Raw genomic sequence first — 12,784 nt, 5'->3', positions numbered from 1 at the left:
ATAGATATGAGGCTGGAATGGATTTGTTTTCTTTTTTTTCCTTTCTCATTGGATTCATTACTTGTGTATAGAAAAACTATTGATTTTTGTATGTTGATTGTGTATCCTACCACTTTGCTGAATGTTCTTATCAGCTCTAGAGCCTTTATGGTCTTTTGCAGGTAATTATGTCATCTACAAATAGGGATCATTTAATTTCTTCCTGTTCTTTTATTTCTTTTTTCTTCCTTTTATTTCTTTCTTTTGCTTAATTGCTTTGGCTAAAATTTCAAGTACTATATTGAATAGACATTCTTTTCTTGCTCCTGACTTAAGAGGAAATGCTTTCAGTTTTTCCCCATTCAATATGATATTGGCTTCAGATTGCTTGTATTTAGCCTATATTATGTTTAGATAAAAGTCCTTAGTTTTTTTAAGGGCTTTTATCATGAAGAGGTGTTAATTTTTGTCCAAGGCTTTTCTTCCATCTATTGAGATCATCATGTGGTTTCTTACCTCAGTTCTACTTATGGGGTGTATTACATTTATCAATTTGTGAATATTGAACAATCCTTGCATCCGTGGGATGAAACCACCTTGATCATGATGTGTGATATTTTTGATGTGTTGTTGAATTTGATTTATGGGTTGATATGGTTTGGATGTGAGGTGTCCCCCAGAAGCTTACTTGTAAGACAATGCTAGAAGGTTCGGAGGAGACATGATTGGGTTGTGAGAGTCTTAACCCAATCAGTGAATTAACGCCATGATAGGGATTAATTGAGTGGTAACTAAAGTGACACGATGTGGCTGGAGGAGGTGGGCATTGGGGGGCATAGGTTTGAGGTATATACTTTGTATCTGGCAAGTGGAGTCTCTGCTTCCTGATCACCATGTGAGCTGCTTCCCTTCACCATACTCTTCCACCATGATGTTCCCAAGGAATGGAGCTGGCTGTCTATGGACTGAGACCGTTCAAATCATATGCCTCCAAATAAACTTTTCCTTCTCTACCATAGTTCTAGTCAAATCTTTTAGTCACAGTGGTGAAAAAGCTGACTAAAACACATTTTGTTAAGGATTTTTGTACTTAGGTTCATCAAGGATATTTTCTTTTCTTGATTTGTTTTCATCTGGTTTGGTATAGGTCATTCTGGTTTTGTAGAATAAGGCGCCCTGATGTTAGTTCTTCTTTAAAGAACTTGTACAATTCAATTGTGAATTCATCTGGTCCTAAGTTATTCTTTATTGAAAGAGTTTTTATTACTGCTTCAATCTCATTGCTTTTTATTGGTCTTTTTAGGTTTCCTGTGTCCTCTGGGTTCAGTTTTGGTAGGTCTAGAAATTTGTCCCTTTTTTTCTAGAATTTCAAAATAATCCCTAATGATACTGTGGATTTCAACTGTTGTACCACTGATGTCTGTTGTAAATCCCTTTTCTTGTCTCTATTTTTATTTATTTGGGTTTTCTCACTCTTGGTTAAGGGCTTATCAATCTTGTTTATCTTTTTAAAAAATGAATTTTGTGTTGAATCTTTGTAGTTTTTTTATTATGGTTTTCATTAATTTCAACTCTGGTCTTTATAATTTCTATGGTGTAGAGATTGACTTGTTATTGTTTTACTAAGATCTTGAGATGTATCGTTAGGTTATTTATTTGAGATTTTTCTGATTTTTCAAATGTAGGCACTCATAGCTATAAACTTTCCTCTGGGGACTTTGCGGTATCTCATAGTTTCTAATATGTTATGTTTCTATTCTTGTTTGAGTCTAAGAATTTTTAAATTTTTCCTCTGATTAGTTGATGATCTGCTCATCATTCAAAAGTGTATTATTCAATCTCCATGTATTTATATAGAGTTTCTGTAGTTTTTCTTGCTGTTAATTTATAATTTCATAAGATTATGTTTGGATTAGATGCAAGAAATTATTTCAGCTTCTTTGTATTTGCTAAGAATTGCTTTGTTGCTTAAAATTTGATCTGTTAGAAAACTGTGAGTAGCTGAAAAGAAAGTATATCCAACTGTTGTTGAGTGAAATATTTTGTAACTGTGTTAAGTTCATTTGATCTATATCTTGTTTCAACTCTGTAGTAACTTTGTTGATTTCAGTTTTGAGATAGGTGTATTGAAATCACCACAATTATTATATTGGGGCATATCTGAGCATTTATGTTGAATAGTGTATGTTTGGGGCATTAAATATTTACCACTGTTCTATCTTGTTGAATTGTTCCCCTTACCAGTATGTAGCGGTGACCTTTTTTTGTCCCGTCTAATTTTGCTTGCCTTTGGATTCCCATTTGTAATTATATATAATTTTCCATCCTTTTACTTTCAGTCTGGATGTCTTTGCCTGTGAGGTGTGTTTTGCAGGAAACACGAAATTATATCTTGTTTTTTAATTCAGTCTGTCAGTCTATGCCTATGAATTGAAGATTTGAGAGTATTTGCATTGTTTTTATAGAGAGGTATGTATTATTTCCTGACATTTTGTCTTAATGTTTGATTTGATCCTAATTCTCATTTGCCTATTTCTTCTTCTTATGAGATTTATTCCTCTTTTTTTAAAATTATTTTTTTAGTTGTAATTGGACACAATATCTTTATTTTATTTATTTATGTGGTGCCGAGGATCGAACCCAGGGCCTGGAACTTCCTAGGCGAGCACTGTACCGCTGAGCCCCAGCCCCCAACGTGGCTTCTTTTTTTTTTTTTTTTCTTTTGAGAGAGAGAGAGAGAGAGAGAGAGAGAGAGAGAGAGAGAGAGAGAGAGAAATTTTTATTTTTCAGTTTTCGGCCGACACAACATCTTTGTATGTGGTGCTGAGGATTGAACCCAGGCCACATGCATGCCAGGCGAGCGCGCTACCGCTTGAGCCACATCCCCAGCCCTGAGATTTATTCCACTTGGTCTCTCTTGGTTGTTTTTATCTTCTTGTGTGTATAGAATTTCTTTAAATATTCTCTGCAGTGTTCTGTAGAAGTCAAGAATTTTTTTAGTTTATGCTTATCTTGGAATTTTAAAATTTCTCCTTTGATTCTGATTTAAAATTTCTCCTTTGATGCTGATTGTGGCAGTCTAGCTTGGCTGTTATTTTCTCTGAGGACTTGAAATACAAGTCCTCCTGGCCTTTAGGATTTCTGTGAAAAACCTGCTGTTATTCTGATTGGTTTGGAGTTTCTCTCTTGCAGTTTTAAAAATTCTTTCTTTGTTCTTGTTTTTTTTTTTTTTTTTTTTCATTTTAACTATAATGTGTCTCAGACTATTTTTTGGTTTTGTCTATTTGAGGTTCTAAATGCCTCCAACATCTGAATGTTCATCTCGTTTCCCAGGTTTGGAAGATTTTCTATTGTCAGTGTCATTAGCCTGTTTCTCTCCTTTAATACCTATAAGCCTTAAGTTAACTTTCTTAATGTTGTCCCAGAATTCTTGTATATTGTGATCACAGTTTTTTATTACTTTTTGTCTTTTGCCATCTGAATATAGAATTTTTTGCACTATTTTTTTAAGAATATCTCTTTATTGAAATGCTCTTTCATATCCTTTATTTTTATCCCTTAGTTTATTTTTTAGATTTTAAAAACTAATTGATAATTCTAGTAGCCAACTTTTTGAATTATTTTTTCTCTGTTTCTGTACTGAGATTGGTCCATCTTCTAGAGTGGATCTATTCCACTGTTATGCGAGGGTCTGTTTAGTGAAGTGCTTTCTGTTATACTTTGTCTTCTGTGCCAGGGGTACATCTCTGTGTGAAAGCACCCACTCAGCCTGTTCATGGTGCTGCATCATCAGTCCTGTAGACTGGGTGCTGGTGTGGTCCATTTCTGCTTTTCTTCTTCTGACTTCTAATAAATCACTAGTCTTTGTTTCACCTGAATGCTGACTCTGAGTTTGGTTCCAGCATTTCCCCCTGCGCTCTTGTCTCATTGTTAAGTTGTGCTATGGATCCAATTCAATATACATCATATAGTACTTGTCTGTTGGTTTTGGGTTTTGTTTGGTTTTTGTCTAAGCAGTATGATTTTTTTTTTTGGGGGGGGGAGCACTACTGGGGATTGAATTCAGGGGCACTCAACCACTGAGCCACATCTCCAGCCCTATTTTGCATTTTATTTAGAGACTCACTGAGACTTATTTAGGGTCTCACTGAGTTGCTTATCGCCTTGCCATTGCTGAGGATGACTTTGAATTCGCAATCCTCCTGCCTCAGCCTCCCAAGCCGCTAGGATTACAGGTGTGTGCCACCTCGCCTGGCAGGAATTTGATTTAAAAAAAAAAAAAAAAGAGTTGATTTTTATATTTGCATATGTTTCAGTGGTTCACAAAATAAAAAAGTTCTCCATCAATACCAATTTATAACAAATTCACAATTATACAATATTTATATCTGATCTTTACTAATCTTTTATTTTTCTTGTGTAATTGCATTTGTTTTATATAATATAATAAAAGATATTCATAGCTCATTTGGATTTCACTTGAATTAGTACTGATAATTTAGATTATTTACATTTTAAAACTTTAGAAATTTATATAACTTTTGAAGCTTGTATTTATTTTAGAAAGGATGTATTTTATTTATATCAGAATTATTTACTTTTAAATGATTGCCATTTTCTTTTTTGTTTTAATTCTTATATCTATCACTTTACAATGCATATTTGTGAATTTTTCCAGACCTCTCAGATGGATATTAACAATAATATTTAATCCCACATAATAAATCCTGGCCTATTGATGAAATATTTATGGCTCAGTAAACTGAGAGATGTTTAATTATCTTGGTGCATTCGAGATAGTCATCATTTCCAGCAAGATTGGAAGGAGTTCTGTCTGGTGTGTCTCTCGCCAAGCCTAGAACTATAGAGCTGCGAGGAAGCAGAGGAACAGTGGGGAGACTGCCTCTGCACTGCAGCCCTGTGCTACCTTGGTGCTCTTGAAGGGAGTAGCTGAGTCTGTAGAAGAGGAGACTAACATAGAGCACAATTGGAGAGTAGGTTCCACATTGCCAATTGTATCACTGATTTTAACACATTTTGGTGGAAGCTGTTTGGGTAGTTTTCCAGTTTCTTAAGCAATCCTATAGTCAATATAGAGTTCTATACTTGTAGATTTTTGTATAACTTAAACTGCAGATGTTAAAAGTATTTGAATTGAAGATAATGAGCTTGGCATTACTCTATATTTTAAGAAGATGAAGTTTAGTGATGCAACCAATACATTTAACATGTTTACTTGCACAGAATCTAATCTGTGTGTCTTGGCACCCTTCATAGACATGAATAAGATAGACAAGGGCTTCCAGTTGGTCAAAGTAAATAATAGATTAGAAAACAGACAACTTAATTTTAGATTCTTCATAGCACTGTGACAAAATAAAATCAGGAAAGACTTCTATTAATAGGTGACATATTAGGAGCAGAAGAGGAAAAGGAACCAGTTTTATAAAACTCTGAGGGTAGAAGTCCAGAGAAAGGGATCACAAGTCCAAGTGCCCTGGGGGAATCAGAAGAAACAGAAGTCTCTCTGGCTAAGGTTAGGGAAGGACATAGAGAGTGTTTTACATGGAGGACAGAGAGGGGCCAGTGGAGCCAGGTCATGGTAGGAGGTTGGATTTTATCTATGTGTGATACTATCCAGTACAGGATTGGGTGACTAGGGTGGTTACCTGATCTGATTTAGTACTGTAAAAGATTATTTGGCTCTGGAGATACTGGAGAGTCAAGAGTAGAAACAGAAAAGCCAATTGGGGTGCTACTTGTAGTCATCCAGAGGAGACGTAAATGGTGGCTTTGACTAGAATATCTGCGATGCAGGTGATAAGAGGTGGCCAGAATCGGTATATTTTGAAGACAGAATCCACATGATTTACTGATGGATTGGGTATAGGGAAGAGAGAAAAAGAACGGTTATGAATGACTCATAGATTTGGGATCATAGTGATGCACTGAACTGAGATGAGCAGAACCAAGTAAAGGAGTACCTTTCAAGGGGTTGGGTGGTCTCATATTTGCTTGTATCCATATATTTTCTTGGTTGAATCTTGAAAGCGTATTAGTTCTAGGAATAGTAAGATTTACTGTGTTTATTTGGCTTGGATTTAGAAATATTTTGAATTTGGGGAGGTAACAGTCTTTCAAAGATTTAAATTTGAACTAAAAATACACAGAATATTACATTAAATATTATATTTCTTCTAAATTTCAAGCATCCACTGATTCTAAAAGTGAACAAAAGAAAGAAAGCCTTCAAGAGACAAATGTAGAAACATGCATTAGAAATGTATTTAGGTTTTACTTAAAACTCTCAGATACAACAAGTCATTTAGCTGGGCAAGTAGGGTGAAAATTCTGTGCCAAGATCTTTCTGGATTTAAATTATAACCATGCCACGCCAAGGCATTGCAGCGAACACCATGGCAACTTCTTTGTTGAGGCAGCCCTTGCCTATGCCAACAAACAGAGGAAACATGGTGTGAGAGCATAGTATTTCCCTCTCTTGTTTAGGGAAAACATGTATCAGATTTGCATGTAGATACGGGAACGAGTTATATGTCTCATACAGCTGAACATGTTTGCAGGTAAATGGGCATAATAGTAGTTATTCTTTCTGAAACTTATTAGCTTTTGAATGTTCTCATATTTGCTCTGTTTAACTATCTTTAACCTGCTAAGCTCATATTCTTTGAGAAGTCCAGCATAAAGAATAATGTGACACTGTAGATCAGTTTAATTTTATGCTTCTTGAATTTTGCATCAACTGTTTTGCCTAATGAAGAGTGAAACCTGAACTTAAGTATATTTGCTTAAAATAATTTTAGAGGATTATAGGGTATCTCTTTAATAAAAAATTATCTTAGAGTGTTTTGAAAATTATTTTTCTTTCAAGATTTGGATTTTTTTATTATAAATATCAGATTTTTAAAAATATTTATTATCAGATTATATCATTGTTCTTGTTTTGAAAATTTAAGTTAAAGTTAACTGTATCTTCATCCTTCTTTTTCTTTTGGCAGAGAAATCGCCTTTACTAGGCAACTTCAGGAGAAAACATCTCAACTCTGCTACTACTATATGGGTTTTTACATACATTCATGTCCCAAGATGAAATATAAGGTAAAGTTAATTTGTGTATATGTGTCTGTTTTCATTATATAAAAATGAATCTTTAATAAAATTTTTATCTCAAGGCACAGGATTTGGAGCTTTGAAGGAGGGATGAATGGGTTAATAAGTAAATCTCTTTGCTGCTTCAAAAAGTAAACTTTCTATAATGAGAACCACAGTTTCTACTGCTCTTACTTTATAATCCATTATGAGATTAAGCATATTTCAGAATTTCCTTTAAAAAAGGGTTTTATGATTCTTGTTAGTGAAACTCTTTGATGTTTGCTACGTACTAGTGGAGGATTGAGCAGTGCAGGGAGCAGATTCTTCCTCCACCCGCCGTGACCACCACCACTACCACCAGCACAGTTGGTATTATTAGCTTTGCAGGTGCAGGAAGATGCACGCATGAATCTTCCACCTAGAACTTGTGGTCCAGGTGGAGCTGGGGGCATTTAACATAAAACCAGGTGTTGCTTTGGTGGGTGAGTGGCCTGGGAGGATGTGGGGTTTTGCTCCACAAGGTGTGGAAGAGGAGAAAAGGAAGGGCTCAAGACGAGGGAAGGTTTGGGCTGACAGTATAGCTCAGTTGGTAGAGTGCTTGCCTCGCATGCATAAAGCCCTGGGTTCAATCCCCAGCACCATCACCACCAAAAAAAAAAAAAAAAAGAGGGAAGGTATGATGGAGAAGCATGAAGGAGCCAGTAACAGTGCCTGTGATGTACTCATAGGAGGGGGAGTAATGAGGAGTAGGAAGGACCCTGAAATGTGGTCCAAGGAACACAGGCAACTGGGAATCTTGATGGGTCACACCTCAGAGAGCTGTATAAATAAAATATATAAATTGTCCACATGCAGAAATATGATTTTTTAAATCATAAGAATTTTTAAAACATGCCGAAATAAATAAAAAGTATCCTGGAGCCCCTGTGTGCCCATTATCTGGCTTCAGCAATTATTCACACATTTTTTTCATTGTTCCTTTATCCCATCCTCATCTCTACCTTCTTATGAATTCATCTGGACCAAATCAAAGAGATCCTTTCATTTGTAAATATTTTAGTGTGTATTTATTTCTAAATTGTAAGGGTGCTTTTCACACCTAAAAAGTATTAACAATGTTTCCAAATGTTATCAATGTTCATATTTCCCTTATCAATGTTCATATTTCCTTAGTTGTTTCATAATGCTTTTCACAGTAAATTTGTTTGGTTTAGGACTCAAACAAAGGACATACATTATATTTGGTTGATATATCTCTTAAATTCCCTGCCCCCCCCATTCTTCAACAGAATAATTCATATAACTTAGTGATTGTTCACATGATCATGATTTTAAAGATTTGAGGTTCAGTACCAAGTGACTGATGGTTCCATTTTCAGAAATTATGGATTCTAAAAGTAAGGCTGGCTTTGAGAGAAGGATGAACATAGAGCATTGAACTTTGCTGGGTTTTGACAGTCCACTGTAGTAGTCTGATCAAGGTGTCCCACAGGTATTTGGGAGTTCTCTCTTGAGCTCATATTTAAGCATACATTGTAGGTAGATAGCTTTTGGATTTGGTTGTTTTCAAAAATGATCTGTATACCTGATTATTGTTTTACTTGATAGGCTTTAAACAAATGTTCTGTGCAGAAGGAAAAACATGACTATATCTCTGTTTGCCCCCAAACACTTAACTTGCTACTAATTTTATTAGTATTTTCTCTTAGCTTACTATCCTTGTTACAGTACCAAATCTAACTTAGTTCAGGGGAGAAAACTCAAATATTCATATATTTTAATACAATTACAAGCCTCAGGGAAAGCTCTGGCTGCTCTCCTTCAAGGAGTACTTGCACATGACCCATTAAACAAATGTATTTATACCAGACTCAGGGACTTCATCTTTTAGCCTTCATCTTTAATGTCACAGTGTTAAATGCCTAGTTTATATATTTAGTGTTAGAGCCTTTCTCTTGTACTTTCCTTTTGTCTAACTAAATTCTAAATTGCTCTGTATTTTAGTCCATTTCTTTATACACACACACACACTTGTCACTAGTGGAAGTTAATCTAATTTCATCATCCCTTTTTCTTTATTTTTTTTCCTGAATTTATATTTTAATTTACAAATAAAATTACATATATTTATATTTTACAGCATGATGCTTCGAAGTATGTGTACATTGTGAAATGGTTAAATCAAGCTAAAAAACATGTGCTTTACTTCACATTCTTCTTTGTGGTAAACATAATCTGCTGTCTTAGTAATTTTCAAGTATATAATGCATTGTTTGTAGTTACAATCTTCATGTTCTGCAATAGGTATTTTGGGCTTATTCTTTCTATCTAACTGAAAGTTTTTACACTTTGAACAACACTTGATTTTAACCACCCCCCAGCCCCTAGTATTATCATTTTGTTCTTTCTATAAATTTGGCTTTTTAAAAAATTCTATTTTGTTATATATGATGGCAGAATGCAATTCAATTCACATTACACATATAGAGCACAATTTTTCATGTCTCTGGGTGTATACAGAGTAGATTCACACCATTCGTGACTTTATACATGTACTTAGGATAATGGTGTCCATCTTATTTTTCTTCATGAAGATGTTGAACTCAAGATTTTTTGGCTGTGGTCCAGATTAAATGTTTTATGTTCTCTAGTCTTCCTAAGAAGAACTCTGCTGGAAATTGAAGTCAGTTCATATCTCTGTGTAAATTAAGGATTTTAAAAATGCCTTCTGTGCTGTTCAGTCTGGCAGGAGCAGTCGCCATCCTTGGGTCAGTGGGTCTTGCTGTGGATGTTTCTCATGTGGGTTGTGTCTGTGGTGGTGATGGTTGTGGGGTCTGTTGTCAACAATGTAAATAGCCTGAAAACATAATCAGTGTTAGCAAGTTTATATACAAAGTACATGAGTTAGGTTCCAAGAAGTAATAAGGTTTGGAAACAAAGTAAGTACACGAATTGGCAATTTCAATTTGTGATTCTGTATAGTGCTGCTAACTTGCTAAAAGATCTGCACATTAGGTTATTGGAAATAGTGCCTACCTAATAAGGTGCACTGGCACTTTCCAGTGTTTTAATATTCGTCAGAGTTCTTTGTAAATACTACTAAACCTAATGTTTCTTACTTGTTAGATAATCTTTAAGATATCCTTAATAGTGAGTAAAAAGTATGAAGACCATGGAAAGAATTTAAGAATAACTTAGGTTTTCAGGGACTCAAATCTCTCATTTCCCAATCTTTCAAATCAGTATCTGTTTGGAATTTGGAAACACTATCAAAACCTATAAAACTAGGTTCTAGCCCACAGTGGAAAGACTATTTGGGACTCAAATGAGCCATCCAAGCAGTATTTAATTTTTCCAGTGTATTGTATTCATATTTTATCTTTTTGGGAGAGATGATTCTTAAATTTTGTAGTATTGTTAGTTTTTTTTTTTTTTTTTGGTAGATATTTGTGAGATGATAAGAAATTTTTAACACTAAATTTTGTAAAGCCATCATTTTCCTGGAATTATTGTTTTTGAACACTTCTGGGTCCTTAAAAACATTTTGATATTGATTTTTAGATTGTTTTAAGAAGTTGTTTTCATTGCATTATGATTAGACTTAAGTAATCTTAGGTAACTGAGGGATATTTTTGCTTCACTTAAGGATTTTAAAAAATATTTTGAGCAAATGAGAATTATCAGTTCCCAAAGAAGAAAATATCTGCTAATTTTTTTAAATTTTTTAATACTTATTTTTTAGTTTTCGGCATACACAACATCTTTGTTTGTATGTGGTGCTGAGGATCGAACCCAGGCCGCATGCATGCCAGGCGAGCGCGCTACCGCTTTAGCCACATCCCAGCCCCCATATCTGCTTATTAAAATAGGTCTTTTCAGTTAGAAAATGAGCCATCCAAAATTGTAAGACAAGTGTTGGTCTAAGCATGAGTATTTCTCATTGCAAGTTGAAGGTCTAGAATTTAGCCTACCACCAACAACAAAAGAACTCACAGGAAATTTATTGCACACAATTATGAAATCTCTCATTTTCTTTTTTAAATATTTATTTTTTAGTTGTAGTTGGACACAATATCTTTATTTTATTTTTATGTGGTGCTGAGGATTGAACCCAGGGCCTCACATGTTCTAGGTGAGAACTCTACCGCTGAGCCACAATCCCAGCCCCTAAATCTCTGATTTTCAAGATAAATTTAGCATGTATCTACAGTATAGTTAAAACTATTTTTTTTCTTAGCATATAACTGTTTAAAGTATTAGCAGTAGCATATTTCTGCCACATTTTGAAATTTACATGGAAAAATCTATAAGTGTTTTCTGTCTGATATTAAGGAAAAAAGAAATCTGTATTTTTTAATAGGGACACTTTTGATAACTAAGAAGGAACAGTCTGTTAGGTGCCTGGTACGTGCCGGACAGCTGTTGAGTCTAGATTTGGTTTCCTCCCTAATGGCCTATGGAGGGCTGGAGGTATTTACAGTACAGTGCATGAAGGTAGTACCATATGACATTGAGTTGTACATGAAACTAGATTAATGTTTCGTTTGGATTTTCTTATGTAGCTTTGGACTTAGTAAGTTACAGTCTATACTGTTATCTCATGTAAAATAAATCACAGTATTTATACCCTCTCTCTGTTCTTCAGTAATTAGCTGAAGTGGTGGGTCCATGTGTTTAGAGAAGACAGTCCTTTGGTAGAGGGCTCCCAAAAGTGTCTGCCATCACTTCCTCTTGCCCCCTCTCCTGTATGTGAATGCTGCTACACCCAGCTCAGCCCAAGGGCCCTCACCCTGGATAGGACTGGCCTGGTGCCTTGCACTGACTGATTAGTGGATATCATGAAAGCAACTATCTGGGATTTCCAGACTGTGGGCTTAAGAGAACCGGCATCTGTCTCTACTTCTGTCTTTGGAGCCAGCCATAAGGTGAAAGGTCTAGCTACCCTGCTGAAGAGAGGCTGCCTATGATACCAGAGGCCATTGTGGATGTTTCAGTCCAGCCAAGTTTCTAACCGACTCATTGCATGATGGAACCCCAGACGCCAACAGAGAAACCCCTCCAGAATCAGGAGGAATATTAAATTATTGTTTGAAGCCACTGAGTCTTGAGTGGTTTGTTACTCTGCAGTGGATGATGAAATGTGTGGCATAGGTGTGGAAATCACCTTTATCTTGTGTCAAGCTGTGCAGGCTCCTATCCTGACTGGGGCCAAACTGACCTAAGCAGTTTCTGATGGTCAAAGTGAGAGTTTGGGCATCACTTAATTTCCATGTGTAGTCATATCTAGAGATGAGTTCCTTTGGTTCATGAGAATCCATTTTTATAAGGCATTGCATATAATATCCTGACTTGGGCCTGCAGGCATCTGAACCTGTAGACAGGTTTGATTTTTCTTGCCTTGTTAATGATGATTATTGCAAGACGGAAATCATCATGTGGTCATCTTCAGAGTTCCATGAACAGCATGTGCTACAGTAAATTCTTGTGAGTACTCATAGGTTGCTTGTTTATAAGTTGCATTACTTTTTATGTTTTTATTGTTGCGCTATAACTGTACATAATAGCTGGGTTCATTTTGACATAATCATACATGTATGAAATTGCATTTGTCTTATTTCAGGCCCCAGTGCTGCCTTTTCCCCTCCCCTCCTATCTCCCTGTCTTTCCCTTCCTCTTCTCTACTGCTCTTCCTTGT

General features: G+C 35.5%; 1 protein-coding gene across 8 annotated transcripts in view; it reads left to right on the top strand.

Annotated features, from left to right (window-relative positions):
* Positions 1-12,784, top strand: part of ATE1 (arginyltransferase 1) — a 146,709-nt gene that overhangs the window by 65,141 nt on the left and 68,784 nt on the right. For all 8 annotated transcript variants that reach the window (XM_081268777.1, XM_081268776.1, XM_081268775.1 and 5 more), the window contains one exon: positions 6,996-7,095. In XM_081268777.1, coding sequence (XP_081124903.1) covers positions 6,996-7,095 — 100 coding nt within the window. The remainder of the gene's footprint in view (positions 1-6,995; positions 7,096-12,784) is intronic.

Source organism: Spermophilus citellus (genome assembly GCF_964194105.1).
Source record: "Spermophilus citellus genome assembly, chromosome: 15".
NCBI classification, from domain to species: Eukaryota; Metazoa; Chordata; class Mammalia; order Rodentia; family Sciuridae; genus Spermophilus; species Spermophilus citellus.
The sequence above is the reverse complement of the archived record's forward strand: the minus strand, read 5'-3'. Positions and strand labels throughout refer to the sequence as shown.